This window comes from Microtus oregoni, unplaced genomic scaffold (genome assembly GCF_018167655.1).
Source record: "Microtus oregoni isolate MIOR12 unplaced genomic scaffold, Mior012 000090F_ref0000504, whole genome shotgun sequence".
In the NCBI taxonomy this organism is placed as follows: Eukaryota; Metazoa; Chordata; class Mammalia; order Rodentia; family Cricetidae; genus Microtus; species Microtus oregoni.
Genome location: NW_024544599.1, coordinates 4,101,153 through 4,117,710, shown reverse-complemented (window position 1 = coordinate 4,117,710; position 16,558 = coordinate 4,101,153). Strand labels below are relative to the sequence as shown.

The 16,558-nt window shown below is 47.2% G+C and overlaps 1 protein-coding gene across 3 annotated transcripts in view; it reads left to right on the top strand.

Moving 5' to 3' along the window:
• The window catches only part of Ccdc149 (coiled-coil domain containing 149), an 89,377-nt gene that overhangs the window by 32,711 nt on the left and 40,108 nt on the right, over positions 1 to 16,558 (top strand). For all 3 annotated transcript variants that reach the window (XM_041643776.1, XM_041643775.1, XM_041643774.1), the window contains one exon: positions 12,473 to 12,580. In XM_041643776.1, the coding sequence (XP_041499710.1) occupies positions 12,473 to 12,580 (108 nt within the window). The remainder of the gene's footprint in view (positions 1 to 12,472; positions 12,581 to 16,558) is intronic.

The following is a 16,558-nucleotide window of genomic DNA, read 5'->3' as shown; positions in this document are numbered from 1 at the left end:
ATTTTTGTGGCAACTGAGGACCCCTTCCTCTTGTAGTCAGCTTCCTTTTATGGCTGTTGCCCCTGAGCAGGAGAGGCGGGATGCCCAACGGTCAAGCCCTTTCCTCCAGGTTGTCCCATGAAGACTATTTCCCATTCTTGCTCTAACCCTCAAGGGTTATTATGCTCTTGGCTTAGGTTGGTCATCTGGGATGGAAGGACCATTAGGGGTCAGCAATGATGTGCTCTAGAATGTGTGGCCTCAAGAAAGCATCTCTGGGTACCTCAGCGTTCTCCTCCCTAGAATATGATAAATGTGGTACCCACTGTGCGGAGTGTTCATGGGGAGGCAGTTGATATGATGCAGGTAGATTGCTCAGTGCAGTGCCTGGCACAGGTGAGCTTTAACGAAGGTCTCTTCTTCTCCTCTTTTCCTCCTCCTCCTTCCTTTCTTCCTGCACCTCTTTTTCCTTCTCTCCCTCTTCTGTTTTTCTCTCTTCCTCCCTCTCTTCCTCCTCCATGTAAATAAAAGTCATTCTCTTCTCAGATGCTAACTGTGCATGACTTCTAGCTCTCTACAGAACATGATGGCCTTCTTGGAGCCTTTTGGTTGCATTTGTAGTTCCAAGTAGCTTTGGCTAAAGAAATGGTTCCTGGCTTCTAGGAGCCTCCCTAGAGTTGTTGTTTGTCCAGTACTCATGGGAGGCCAAAGACAGTTGTCCTGGGTAGTAGGGAGATCAGCTAGAGTGGCCCTAGGTCTGCCCTCCATGTCAATTCTCTTGCTTAGGCCACTAATGACATTGGAATCATGAACCCTACCCTTTTGACCTTGACTCAGAGCAGTTCCCTGGGGCTTAGGGAAGATCATAGGCCAGGATTGACCTAGGGTCCATTTCAGGTTAGACAGGCTGGGTTAGGCTTTCTGCAGAGGTGAGGTGACTCCCACTGCACCCATGAGATGGGTGCTGGTGCACAGTGTCATGTCCCCTGCTTTATGTGCCTTATTGAAATGATCTAGGAGTGACATATACTAAATATAGTCAACCTTCCTGATCATCCATTCTCACTCACTCTTCCAGGCCCCGAGGGTGACCTCATTTAGCTCCTACCCAGTCAACCAAGTCAGGCTGTGGTTATGGTCAGTGCTGTCTGACCAGGGTGGAATTGGAAGCTTATGGAGGTCAAGGATATAGAAATCATGTGACTAGCTGGTGAGGAATTAGAGCTTGAGAGCCCCTTTGCAGTCCAGCTGCTGGTGGTGACTACTGGGTCTCAGGAAGACCTTAGTGAGCACTTTGCATGCGCCCAGTGGTTATTTTGGCAGGAAGAATCTGGGGTGAAAAGAGCCAGAGCAAAGCCATTGACTTGTTGGACTTGGTGCTGTCCAAGTCACCACTCTTTGATCTCACCTCTTGTCCCGGCATCAGCCCCTCACTTCAAGGTATCTTGGTATAATGACCAATAATGCAGCCATTATTCATTCTAATGGTGTTACTGTGAATAAGCTAGTGAACAAAGTCATTAAATATAGGCTGGCAGGCAGTAACTGCAAAGGAGAGAAAACTGTGGTCCAAGATAGATTCTGGCTGTGCAAATTGGGGGAATAAGTAGTATTGAGGAATAGTCTTGGTATTAGAAAGAAGGCTCTTTCCCTTTGAAATATTTTAAAATTTTGTTTCCTGATAGTCCTTAGGCCAGTGAATGGTTTTGAGTGGTCATTTTAAAGTCCCTCTATCTCAGGCCATTCAGAACGGGGAGGAACACGCAGTTGTGTTTTAGACCCTGGTTCCTATTTCGCCCAAATCAGACAGTATGTGTGTTTATAAGGGGAGGCATGCTCATTTCCTGAGCTACTTTGTGAACAGGAAGTGGGGGAGGCACACCCCTGACCTGGTGCCCCCAAGCCTACATGGCATATTGATCCCAGATGTGAGCCAGAAGGAGCAGTGTTTACCCCTCCAGCTGCAAAGTGAATGCACCTGGCATGAACAGATGGTGCTGAACCAGACCTGACTGCCAAGTTAACAGAGGCAGCATGGAGGTCACAAGATGTGCACAAGGCAGAAGAAGGCGCCCATTTTGGTTCTTGCTGTCCAAATGTCCTTATGTCTGTGATAGCTATCCCTGACTTGGAAGGACCTCACTAGGCTCTTGCCTATTCATTTCTTGAATGAGAGATGCTGTGACCATACCTGTCGTACCTTCTCCATTTTTTCAATTCCTAGGACCAGTGTATCTCATCCTTTTGAGAATCAGAGATGACTCTACAAACATGTCCAAAGCCATGGGCCCTCACTCTAGAAGAAGCCCATGTGCTTGTCACAGAAACTTTCCTTCCATTTCACAGAGTCATAGATTCCTTACAGCCTACCTGTGACTCCTTGGCATTCCACAGGTTGCATGTTAGGAGCTGCAAATGTACTGAGGGTTCTTCGTATATTTTGATAGAAAATAGTAACCTTAGTTATCATAGTGCTGTGTGCTTTCTAAGAGACCATAGAGGTGTCCATGCCTATGTGTGTAAGTCCTGCTGTGGTCTGAGGTCATATTGGTGAGGTGCACCTTACATAAAGGCAATGCCATGGGGCTTAGATGATATTTTCCAGCCCAGTGAATTCAAGTATAATCTTTTGCTGGCTGGCTGACCCTAGGCAATCTGCATAACCTTTCTGAGCCACCATTGCCTCCTCATCAAAATGGAGATACTAATGAGACATCGTCATGAAGTTCTTTTGAGCAACTTCTACAGGGAAGCTTCTAAGTGCCGTAATTAGTCAGGGTTCTCCAGAGGAACAGAACATATAGAATGAGTCTATTTAACAATAATATATCAATAATCAAGATACTTGGGAGTTATTCTGGGAGTTAGACAGAAACAAAGTCACAGTGTCATAGATCAGACAAATATATATATAGGATTTACTGGAGTAGCTTACAGGCTGTGTTCCGGCTAGTCTGACAATGACTGCCAATGGAAAGTTCAAGAATGCAGTAGTTGTTCAGTTTATGAGGATAGCTGTCTCAGCTTGTCTTCAGTGTATGCTGGAATCCCAAAGTAGGCTCTAATGCTAGTGAAGGAATCAACTTGCCAGCAAGAGGAAGGACAAGCAAATAGCAAGCGCTTCCTCCTTTCGAGCCTTTTATACAGGCTGCCAGCAAAAGGTGTGGCCAGGTTAAAGGTGGACCTTCCCACCTCAAGGGATACTTAGTAAAGATGGGTCTTCTCACTTCAAATGATTTAATTAAGAAAAATCCCTTGTGGGTTTTCCCTGCCACTTGAGGTTTAGCTAATACCAGATGTAGTCAGGTTGACAACCAAGGATAGCCACCCCATGTGCTTTGCCTAGTACTTGGTGATTGCTTGGTCAATGTTGGGTCTTGTATAATTTTCTTGGGATTATCCAAGGCCACACAGCAGGTTCACAGAGCAAGGCTACGTTCTAGATGACTCTGTGTGTGGTGATGTTTGGGGTCTGTCTTGCATCTGTAGGACTGCTTGATCAGGAATGAACCATGGTCGTCACCATTAGTCCAGCCCAGTTTGGAAGTCCTGTTCAGAGCCCGCTGACAAGCAGTAGGAAAGAACCAGAAATGGAGGTAGGGATTTTACACTAAGCTGTTGTGGTGTATCCACCAGAGAAGAATACTCGGACACTAGGAAGTCTATGGTAGCTGACTGGAGGTGATACTGGGGATTTGGGGTCTCAGTGTAATCCCAAGCCTTTTTCAGAGAGAAAACTTTTAAGTAGAAAAACAATCTCCTGGGCTGACTAGCTTCAGGTGGTATGAACCGTTAGCCAGAAGCAAAGCTACAGAAGCCAAAAAGCAAGGTTAGTACATTTAGAGACTTTTCCAGAGCTATGGACTTTGATGGATTAGGTCTTTGTTTTTGTTTTTGGAAGGTGGTGCTGTCTACATGCTGAGTTTTGTGGTGTGAATAGTACTTTCATCATGGTGGCAATAGTGCCAAGGTGTGGGAACCTGTTACATAAACTAGTCTTGTTTCTGGTGGCCACCAGCCACTAACCATAATTGTGTCTGTCTTTTTCCCTTCTTAATCTCCTTAGAACACAGACTTGAACTTCATGCTTGTAAATTCTAGGAATATAGTTGTCATGCCTTCCTTTTGGACCTTGGACTTCTTTTTCAAACAACTCAATTTCCAGTGGTAAATCACCCGTTAAAGAAGCTGTGAAGAAACCAAGACAACAGCAATTGCACTAATAGCTTCTCGTGGGATATTGAAATGAAAACGTCTTCCCATTACTCCAGGCAGAACTGTACACAGTGCGCCCCTTTGCACTGCGCGGAGAGATCATGGGAAAATCTCCAACGACCCTTTAAATATTTTTCTTTTGCTAAACAAGCACTTTCCGTGAAGGAGACAAAGGGGAATTGAGATGATCTTGGGTTAATCTTCTTAGGTGATAGGATTCTTTTGGGTCACGGCTGCACACTCCTCCCCCCTAAACTCCTCCTTGAACAGACAGTCAAACACATCTTTAATATCTTTGTCTTTGCTTGTTTGATTTCAAGCACGAGAACCCTGGGAGGCATCTCCCCTGGCCCACCAGGGAGCCTTTGCTTTCTTGCCTCTAAAAAGGGATGGCTTATTTATACAGTGACGTGCGCTAGATGTCGACGCTCGGGGAAATGGAGTGTAGAGTGGTCCCGTGCAGGAGAGGAGGGGAGCCTTTTATTTCAGCAAAGCCTTCTTGGTCAAGCTTATTTTAGTCCCCGGGGCTCACAAATCAGAACGGCTTTGTACAGAAATCCTGGTTTGATACAGAGAACCTGAAACTTCCTTCAAAGACTTCAAGCACTTTGTGGAGTTCCGTCAGAACACTTTGAAAGGAGTGACTTACTGTCGCGCTAGGGAAGCCAGGAGGCGACGCAGGTCCAGCTGCTCCGAGCCCTCCCCGGCAGGACTGTGGCTCCATCTTGGCTCTCACACTCTGCAAAATCTCATAACGACTTGACATGGAGTGTAGGCGTGCCCCCGATTCATAGACTCACTCTAAAACACTTGGGAGTTATCCTGGGAGCCACTAGCAAGCAGCAGCAAAATCATAATGTCCTAGGTCGGGCAAATATTTATTTAAACTGTGCCTTTCCTAACGTCACTCAACAGGTTTGCCTGGAAAGAGGTTTATCTGTGAGGATGGGGGAGGAGGCTGAGCTCTTGTGCTGACCGACGTATGCGCAGAACGTGCTCGCTGTAGCTGGTGTCCACAAATAAGAGCGCTGCCGGTGTGATGGGGGATATTGCTCCGGCAGTCTCTATGAGCAGGGGCCCTTTGCTGAGCAGGTTTTACTCAATTACTGTGAACATAGGAGTTACCACTGGACCAAGACAGCATAGTGGAAAGTGCAATTAAACTTGCCAGCATCACAGGCTTTAAGGACACTGGTGTTTCATCAAATGTAAGGTGGGTATATATTGTTTAGGGCATTTTTGCTTTATCTTGTACTCTGCCTTTTGGAAGCTGTGGCTTCCAGGGGCCCAGGATTTAAACTTCCCCGTGCAGTGCAAGCCAGCAGTGTCCTCTGAATTTGCTCTTTGTTTCTTTCTCTCATTTCTTGATCAAGTCGAGGATTTGCTTCTCTTTCTGTCTCGTCTTATTTTCATTTTACTTTTAACTTCCTATTTTGATAAGTCTGTAAATGAAGAGGTATGTTGTAAGACTTACTAGTGTATATCAGCTATTTGTGTATCATGTGCATGTACATGTGTGTATGTGTGTGTGCATATGTGTGTATGTGGGGGGGGGTATGTGCATGTGAGTGTGGGTACCTGTGAAAGCCAGAAGTGTCAATTATTCCTGAAGCTGGTGATGCAGGCAGTTATGAGTTGCTTGATATGGGTACTGGGAATTGAACTCGGGTCCTCTGGAAGGATGGTACCGAGTTGTAACCGCTGAGACTGAGGCATCTCTCCAGCCCAGGCCCTATCATTTTATATTATGACATAGACTAACCTTTCCATGGCTTGATGGATAAGCTGCTGTGTATGTAATGGATTCCAGAGGAGGTGCAGAAGGGGGAGAGACTAAGCTTCCCCAGTGAGAATTCCTACCAAAAGGTGGCCCTGAGGTTTGAGTGAGAGGTGCTGGCTCCTTGATGTCTTCATACTAGCCATCAAGAGGTGTGGCAATTGCCCTGTGCAGAACATTGCCCGAGCACACTGTTCTCATAGTTAGGAGCTGGCTTGGGGAGTTGCTGAGGTACACAGATGTCTTAGTTAGGGCTTCTGTCATGATAAAACATCATGACAACTTTGGGGAAAGGGTTTATTTCACCTCACAGCTTATAAGTTCATCATGCAGGGAAGTCAGGGCAGGAAGTCAAGACAGAACCTGGAGGTAGTAACTGATGCACAGGCCACAGAGGAGAGCTGCTTGCTTGCTTGCTTGCTTAGCTTGTGCTTGCCTTCGTACAGCACCCAGGGATGGCACTTCCCTCCCATATCATTCAGCATTCGAGGAAATGCACCCTCGGCTTGCCCACAGACAAATCCTAAAGAGGCATTTTTCTCAATTAACATTCTTTCTTCCCAGATGACCCTAGCTTGTGCCAAGTTGGCATTATAAATTAGCTGATATAGCATGCATCACCCATGCGCCACCCATGTGTCACCCATACATTACCCATGCGTCATCCATGCATCATCACCTATGCGTCATCCATGCATCACCACCCATGTGTCACCACCCATGCATCATCCATGCATCACCCATGTGTCACCCATGCACCACCCATGCATCATCCATGCATCATCACCCATGCGTCATCCATGCATCACCCATGAATCACCCATGCATCATCACACATGTGTCACCCATGTGTCACCCATGCATCACCCGTGTATCACCCATGTGTCACCCATGCATCATCACCCATGCATCACCCATGTGTCACCCATGCATCATCACCCATGCATCACCCATGTGTCACCCATGCATCATCACCCATGTGTCACCCATGCATCATCACCCATGTGTTACCCATGCATCATCACCCATGTGTCACCCATGCATCATCACACATATGTCACCTATGTGTCACCCATGCATCATCACCCATGTGTCACCCATGCATCATCACACATGTGTCACCCATGCATCACCCATGCGTCATCCATGTGTCACCCATGTGTCACCCATGTGTCATCACCCATGCGTCATCCATGTGTCACCCATGTATTATCCATGTGTCACCCATGTGTCACCCATGTGTCACCCATGTGTCACCCATGCATCATCACCCATGTGTCATCCATGTGTCACCCATGTGTCACCCATGCATCATCCATGTGTTACCCATGCATCACCCATGCATCACCTATGCATCACCCATGCATCATCCATGCGACACCCATGCATCATCCATGTGTCATCTATGCATCCTGCGCTGGGGCCCAAGCTTCCCCTTATTAGAGGAAAGGTCTCCACAATGCAATGTAACAAGAGCCTGTAAGCCTCACCTCTCCCTACCTGTCACTAAGGTTATATGATGTGTGTTTGTGTCTACGAGTGACCGGGCATGTGTGTGTGGATGTTCCTGGGGCAGAGAGTGTGTCTGAACCCCCGGAGCTGGTATTATAGGCAGCCGAAAGCTCTGGATCTCTGGAAGAGCAGCAAGGGCTCTTAACCAACAAGCCACTTCATCGCCCTCTCTTCCTGTATTATCCTTGCAAATCTCCTTCCCTCTTCTGTCACAATTACAGTTTTTAATTACATTCTATTTATTTAATCTGTGTGTGTGCACATGAGCCACAGAACATGTGTGGAGGTCAAGGGACACGTTTTGGGAGTTAGTGATCTCCTTCCACCACGTGGGCTGGAGGGATTGAACTCCCTTGTCAGGCTCAGCAGGCCCCCTGGTTGGCTGAGCCATCTCACTGGTCGGCAGTCACAATTTGACTTAAGGACAGCTCGAGTGACTTAAGTGTGAGGAGTCTATAGTTTGCCCACTGTTTTCAGCACACACTCTTATTATCAAGGAGAATATGTCAGCCTTTTCTAGCTTGGTCTGAATATTTAAAAGAGGCTCCTTTATGTCCCTCTTTGAGCCTTTTTCCTGGGCCACCACCTGCCCTGGCGATGGAAAGATGCGCGCTCCTGGGCCCATCTCCCTTCCCTCTGAAACCCTAGTGCCTGGCCACATTCTCCCTGACATTTCTTCCACGAAGTGCCATTCCAAACCGATGGTCACGGAGTCCTTCTCAATAACAGGGAGACAAAGCACTCTGCATAGCGGATAAATTATAAGCAGGCACCACCTGCTCGCGTGATGGATTGTTAGAGCGGGTGTGTGAGTCATGGCTGTTATTTTTGGTCAGGAGAATTGTGTGAACTTTGCTCCTCTATTCCAAGCTCTTGAAAATGTGCCACACCCTCCCTTTTAAGGTGTTGGGTACCCTAGCAGAATAGTCGTTTTCTGGTGTTTAGTTACTGTTTCACAGTTGAGAAGGCTTGAGTAAAGAAGGGTTGTGTGTTGACAACCCTCCCTTACAAGTATAAAAAAAAAAATACAGTCACTTGCCTAAAGGCAAGAGTGCCTCTCCTTTCCACTTCTACCCCCGAGGTCAAGCACACGACTGGGGTAGATATACTGTGAACTCACAGCCTCAAAGGTATTGATTCCAACTGACCACCACCACGGCATTGTGGGTGATGGCGGGATGCCTGGCTGTATTGTGGTTGTAGTCTTTTCAGCTGGGTCGCAGACTAAATATGGTTTGATAACGGTGGCTCTGGCTCTCTGAATGCCTTTTCTGTTACAGCCCAAATCTTTACCCCAGTATTCTCTGGGATCTTGGGTGTTTATCCTGGGGTTTCTGTCCTGCTCTAGGTCCAAATGTCCAGGAGCCCCAAGGCCAGCACTTATCAGAGCAAGGCCCTAGGTCTAGAGCCACGATGCATGCTAATTGTTTCTGGTCCATTAAAAGATTATCAAGGAAATTAGGAAAGCTTTCATAGGCCTTTTAGAACCGTTGTATGGGCATGGCTTTAAAACACAGAGTTTTCTTAAATTTATTTTCCTAATAATTCATGTTGGCTGCATCGCACAAAAGCATTGATCAGGGATGGACTGAAGAATGCATCTCTTTTGCTGCACGAGATGAGTTTGCTAATTCAGTGGCTGTGGTCCCTGAATGTCAGGGTCTCCCCTCCCTGCCAGAGGATGGAGCCAATGTTGATTGAAAAGGGGAGTCTAGGGGTGTGGCCATCTTTGTGCTTTGGTTTCCTTGTATGTTTTGATTGGTGCTCATGGAAGGGTGCAGGTGGCAGTGGCTCCTCCCCTGAGACCATCATCCTTCCTGCCTGGTGGATGCTGCTGCTGGCTCTCTAAGAGGATCCATGAGCTAAGGTCTGGGAATTTTCTGAAGTTCAGTGGAAGCAAGGCACAGTGCAGGAACCAAAAAATGTCAATCAAGAATAATTTCCAGTGCCTGCACCCAGCCTATCCTGTGTCTTTAAACTGTACCTATACACACACACACACACACACACACACACACACACACACACAGAGAGAGAGAGAGAGAGAGAGAGAGAGAGAGAGAGAGAGAGAGAGAGAGAGAACTCTGAGATATGAGGTGAGGAATGCTCCTTTCCTGCCCTGGATCCTTGCCCCCAGGATACCCACAAGGTCCACCAGCTCCTTTTCACTGTGACCTCTTCTGCACACTCTGTTTCCTGTACTTCTAGAGTAATACCTGGCCAAGTACCACATGGTATAACATATAATTAGTAGCTCCACAGAACCACAGAGTTTTGTCTGTTTGGGTCATTGCTACGTCCCCAGGCCTTAGACAGTGCCTAACCCAAAGTTGATACCCAGTAAACACTGTGTAAATAAACAAGTGACGGATGAACAGTGCAGGCACAGAGTCATAAAGGGCCAGCTGTGGTCAACGAGGGACCTGCTGTGTCCCCACAACTGTGTACTTGAGTTAGTGCCATGGGGGAAGGGCTTTAGGTAGCACCCCCTGGGTGCACAACCTGGGCTTCAGTATTCTGTGTTTACTGTACACATTCCAGGTCACCACATGGAAAGTTGGGTGTTAGTTCCCTTCGGCAGATGAAGAAAATGCCCCGGGCGGCTAGTGACAAAGCTGGGAAAGAACTTTGAATCCCCACCTGGGAATTTTCTAAAATCAGTTGGGAGCAATGGTTCCTTGTTGCTTTATCTACAAAAGGGAGTCTAATTTTCCCCGTCTACTGCAACTTTGTATCTCCTGAGAGCAGAGTTCTTGGAAAATGGGGAGCAAGATACTGTAAGCTATGAGCCTTGCCAATATGGGGTTGAAGATATAGATTGCACTGTGGCATGGAGATTGTATTGGGGACAGTACAGTTTGTCCCAGGCGAGACCGCATGCTAGGCACTGGTTTTAGAACTTAGTGCTTCTTACTCCCAATGCCGAGGCCAGAACCTCCAGCTCAGCTTCTCATCTCCCCTTTCAACTGCGTTAGGGCAGAGGGGAGGAGCGAGAACTAAGTTCCTCGCCCTTCATGGAACTTATGCTTGAGCAGGGAGAGGGAGGTAGGAAATAAACAGCGAGCAATAAACCATGAAGTGAATTATATGGTGTGTTAGGAGATGGCATGCGCCTCAGACAAAAGGCACGGGAGCAAAGGGGAGGGTGGCCGTGTTAAATCCAATGGTCCAGGGGGCGTCCTGTGGGGACCAGTGACCTCTATGAAAAAGCCTGAAGGAGCTGACAGAGATTTTGGGCACAAGATGGGATCAGGCCTGGCATGGAGGAAAAAGGAGTGAGAATGGAGGAAGAGACAGAAGGCAGTCCCAACCAATGGACTGTGGAGGTCTGATTGGGGTGTGTGTCAAGAACTGCTAAAGAGTTCATCTTTAGAGTCTTTCCCTTGCTGCCTTTTCCTACCCAACATAATTGTTCCCAGAAGTGTAGCACTGAAGGCCTTGGAGGTGTGGCCACTAGAGGGGGGTTGTCCATTTACACCTCTGGATTTGGGTTTCCTGAACTTAAGCAGGAAGGCATCTGGAGATTTAGCTCCTTGTACAGCTTTTTAAGTGACTGCTGTGAGGCCTCCGCTTTTTCCATCCTTTGTCCTCATCCCGAGGCTTGGATCACACACATACAGCCTTGTGTGACTGACTGCCGTGCTCAGCGGTTGTCTCCACTAGAGGTGGGGAGAACTTGGTCTGTCGGGTAACAAGTTTTCTTTGTAAAACAAGGGTAGGTTTCTGCAGAGCAGGGGACAAGGGTGAGCTAAAACTGCGTAGGGGTGTCCAGAGTCCAGGGGAGCCCCAAGAGGAGACGGGTATATGTCAGAGGGCCAGAAGTGCTGCTTTGGGGAAGGGAATGGAGCTGCCTAACTAGGTGAGCCCCTCCGGCAGGGTCGGTACCCCAGGTCTAGATAGGAGTAAGTGTTTGTGAGAGAAGAAGCTTGTGGTGTGTGTGGGGGGATGATGTTTTGAAGACTGGGGTGGAAAGCAGTATTTGGCACCGTGAGAACTACCATCAGGAAACAGTGAGATGGGAGACAGACCAGGAGACCAGAGAATCACAACTAGATCCCAATGTTGGAAACGGTCGCCTTTCAGAATGGCAACTGAAGTTCTGGGCATTCAGCCTGGGGAGATGGCATCGTGGGTAAGATGCTTGCTACAAAATCATGAGATCTGAGTATGATCACCAGCACACTTGTAAAAAGAAGGCACAGCTACATCTGTAATCACATTGTTGGGGAGACAGAGACAAGGCGGTTCCTTAGGGCTCACTGGCCAGGTAGACTAATAGAATTGGCGAACCCTAGGTTCAGCGACAGACTGTCTCTGAAAAGTAAGGTGGAGAGCAATTGAGGAAGATGTTCGATGTCAGCCTCTGTCGTCCACATGTGTAAAGACACATGCGTACACATGTGCACAAGCAAATAGACACACAGATTCTGGGCACTAGAATAGCAAAGAAGAGTTCATGAAACAAGACACATTGGAAGGAACAGAAGAAATGACCTAATTGAGACAATGAATCCTTTCTTACATTGCTGGCCCTAATTTGTGAACTCAACACTATCCAATTTGAAAGGGGCTATTTTATCACCTGTGTGTATACATGTGGTGTATATGTGTGCAAGTATGTGCTTGCGAGGGTACAGAGGTTGGAGGAGGACACCAGGGGTCCTGCTCTATCATTCTTAACCTTACTCCCTTGAGACAGGGTCTCTCATTGAGCTCAAAGCCATGCCTGACTTTTTATGTAGGTGTTGGGGATTTGGACTTGGATCCTCATGCTTGCACAGTAACCCCCCAGGATAGACAAGCTCTTAGGAAAGTTTTGTAACCTGTCCACTTCTGTGAGCCACTCTGGAAAAGAACCTCCCGCACATTCACGGACACGGGGTTCTGTGGGATCCAGCTGAGCTGGATGCCAGCATCCGTACATCAGGAAAGCCCACGTTTGTCCATACCTCCGTACTGATTGCTCTTATGCTATGTTGATATTTCCAGGCTAATCTTGTGCAGCTGTTGAGAGACTCTCAGGACAGGAATAAACATCTGGGAGAAGAAATTAAAGAACTCCGGCAGAGGCTTGGCGAGGTCCAGGGTGACAATAAGGTACTGTGAACGTCGACAGGGAAAGGCTCACTGCGGGAGTGCGTGCTGGACGCTTCTGAGTGGGCTGCACATCAGGAAATGCACTGCAGAATTGGTAGGGAAAGATTGCTATCGATTTTTATATTTGCCATCATGCAAATTCACAGTTTAGCGCTTGCCTTTATCGCAGCCCCTTTGTGGGTGCACGTGCGTGCACATGTGTGTGCTTCGGAGCTGCTCTGATATCATCCCAACCCATTCTAGAACTTTCGCTCTATCCAGCTTGGTGGTAGATAACATGTGGTTGAAGGCAAAATAAAAGCAAATGCGATGCTTCCTCCCTTCTACACAAATAATGGGTTTGTGGCTCCGATGATTTGAATTTTAAGTAGTCATTCTACTAATGATGTTCACATCACCAATTTACTTTATTGCTAAATTTGGCAATTTGTATGGAACATTGCTCAAAATCCACTGCTCGGCATTAATCAAACTCCCCTGTTGGCAACGTTAATTATAAAATATGAACTCATAAACTCCACACTAAATGCGTGCATTCACTCTCTCCCAGCTGAAGCTGCGAACAAAAGTACAATCGAAAAAGAGAAGGAAAACTGAAGTTAAATTCTGTTCCCCCAAATAATTCTCCACTTTGCCCGGCGTGGACAGATTCATTTTCAGCCTTTTGCCATAGGCAGTGCTCACAACAGCAAGGGTGCTGGGTTCCGACTTAGAAACTCTTTATTGTGTCTCTGTGTGTCCAGGGGTGCTTTCTTGGGGTGACTTTTTTTTTTCTAGATGTTATCACATTCCTTGACAAATGAAGGTAGCTTTCTCTTTTATGGGGAGTGGTTGGTTATTAGGAGGCACCATTTTGAAAGATGTTCACTTTTTGTGTGTGTGTGTAAAACATGTTTAGTATTCTCTGGAAGTCAGTTGCCTACAGGGAACTCTTACACAATGAAAGATCAGAGAGGCCAGTGCTGACTGCTAGGTGGGAAGGAGGCCCAGATGGTTTGGATATGGTGCCATCCCTGCACCCCACCCCACCCCTGTTTGTGGACTGGAAGTTTGGCCCCTGTGTTAGTTACATAATAAAAGCAGCTTTAGGAAGCATCTTGCTGGGAAAGGAACTGCGGCAGGAACACGATGTGGACGCAGAAAGAGATGGTACGCTACTAAGTGTTCTCCTTTTATTGGTCCTGGACTCCAGCCCACAGGCATCCGTAGCCTACGTTTAGGGTGGTCTTCCCACTTCATGTAAGCTAGCCTAGGAGATTCCTCACCGCCTTGTCAGCTGTTTGTTTCTATGGTGATTTGTCATGTCAAGACTACCTGCCACAGTCCCCAGTCATGGTTGTGAAAGGAGCTAGGACCTTGAAGAAGTAGGGTCTGGTAGGTTGGGTCAAGAGTGCCCTCACCAGGGGACTACTTACTTACCACCTGTGGACCCGAGCAAATCGGGTTTCCAGTCATCTACAAGAGTCAGTACCATAGGAGCGGCTGACCCTTCTTCTCTGCTGTCCCCCTTTCCCCCTCTCCAGCTGACATCTTCTGTGTCTGCCATACTGTGCTATAGCCATGAGGCCCTCACTAGAAGTCCTCTGAAGATGTGAGCCGAGAAAACTTCTTTACTTTCTAACGTACCCAGCCGTTGGTGGTTTGCTCCCGTAATGGAAGACAGGCTTGGGGAAACCCTCAGCAGTTAAGAGCGCTTGTTGCCTGTGTCTGGGAGCTAGAGTTTAGATTTTGGCGTTTCTTAATGAACCAGGTGTCCTGAATGTATCTATAAGTCCAGCTCTAGGTTGGGGATAGTGACAGGAAGTTCTCTGGGCTTGATGGCTTCCAGCCTAGTGAAGAAAACTAAAGCCCCAGGGTCGTGGAGTGAGCCTATATCAAAGGAATACATGGAGCATGGCAGGTGGGAATACCCAGGGCCCCCTTCTATTCTGAGAGTAGTGCACACAGACATTTTATTTTAGCTCACAGCTCTAGGACATATAGTGCATGTTTAATAAATTAAATAGAGAAATAAAAATATTTTTGAATGAATTAAGTCTTCGTTGATCTATTTTTGAGATAGGATTTCACTGTATAGTTGTGATTTATCTGGAATTCTTATGTAAGATTATACTAACCTTGACCTCACAGAGATCCACCTCCCTCTGCCGAAATTAGCTAACTCTTTTCCATCTAACTACTGTAAGACAGATAGATAGGTAAATAGATAGATAAGCAAACCTCTGTATTTAACATAAATTTGGAAGCTGAGGCTCTGTTTTTCCTGGTTGTGAAATAGGAGTGAGAAAGAATGCCCAGAACAGGTTTTCACTAGCACCCCAGAAGCTCGGCAGGCTCCCATGTGGCGGATGCATCATGGGATGATCAGGTCAGGGATCAAAGGTCAACTCTGGAAGTGTCTTCCTCCATCAGTCACAACAGAGCGTGGTCTTTCTAATAAAATGTGCAGTTGTTTTCTTTATGCTCATAAAAATACAACGTGGGTTTTGGAGCCAGCAGAAACAGTTTTTCAAACTGTTTTGTGACTGTTTCTGATCCATGCTTCCTTAGTAATATATTAGTTCCCTATTTTCCTTCTGTTATTCTGAGCGACTCCTGCTGTTAACTTTTCTAATTATGCATCTGCTTTACCAGTTGGTTATGTCTTGATCTTAGGCCTGTTCCCCTTTCTGTGTATGTGCGTGCGCGTGTGTGCGCACCTGTGTGTGTACGTGTGAGTCTGTGTCTTTGTCTGAGCCCGTGCTGTGATCTGCACACGTGTCAACTCGTATCCAAGATTTTGGATTTAGTGACTCCTTCATGGCCTGTAGAGCAATCTGTCCGCTGGCAGGTACCTGGAGGCTGTTATCTTGTTCACCAGACCCCTGCTCATATGTGGTTCCTCTCCAAAGATACGGACATGGCAGCAAGCCGCAATCACCATTCTGTTCTTTGTGTCTGCACTTTTGAGGCTGGCCAGGTCCCTGACGTTGTTTTCAGGCCCCTGGCCACCCTTCTCTCAGCACCTCCAGGCCTCAGTAAGATTGCTGATTCCACAGTGGTGGTAACCCTCCTGACACTGAAGGCCCTGTTCAAAGGTAGCTGGGGCTGTGTGACAGAGAACTGGTTAAGCCTTTGAGGTCTGTGTGTGTGTGGTGTTGTGGTGTTGTGGTCATGGTGGGGTTCTGATGGTTGGTCATTTTTGTTGTTTTGATCCGTTATGCCATGGGTAGCTCCCACTCTTTCTTCATCTTCAAGATACTGGCCATGTTTTTGTCACAGTGTGCCAGGCATCCATGGTCTGTCCACCGCCAGTTTTTCCCATCATAGTCGGACTGAAACCTTCATGCAGGCTTCAGCCTATCTGCCTTTCTGCCTGTGTCACGGGATCTTTACACCTATTACCTACCCTGGGGCCGTCTCCTTGACTCCGCTTTCTGTCCACTCCCATTGCAGTCAGATCATGGATTACATGTTACCTTTGCCAGCTTCGGGTGTCAGTCCTGTGTCTTCTCACTGTGTTTGGCTCTGCTTCTCTGATACTGTGTGGCCCTGTAGCCCGGGGTTGGGGGAGATGCTCAAAAGATGAATGCTTGTCCCATACTTCAGCCTAGGACCCTTAGACCCCTTAGGAAATCTCCCAAGAAGTGGAGGGAGGGTTGCATTGACTGAGTGAGCAGTGCTGTGAGGGGATAAAGGGAACCAGAAGAAGAGCAAAGGGACTGATACGGTGCTCACGAGTAAATCTAGCACTTGTTAGTCAGAGGCAGGAAGATCTTTTATTTATTTATTTATTTATTTATTTATTTATTTATTTAAGATTTCTGTCTCTTCCCTGCCACCGCCTCCCATATCCCTCCCTCCCCCAATCAACTCCCCCTCTCTCATCAGCCCGAAGAGCAGATCGGGTTCCCTGCCCTGTGGGGAGTCCAAGGACCTCCCACCTCCTTCCAGGTCTAGTAAGGTGAGCATCCAAACAGTCTAGTCTCCCACAAAGCC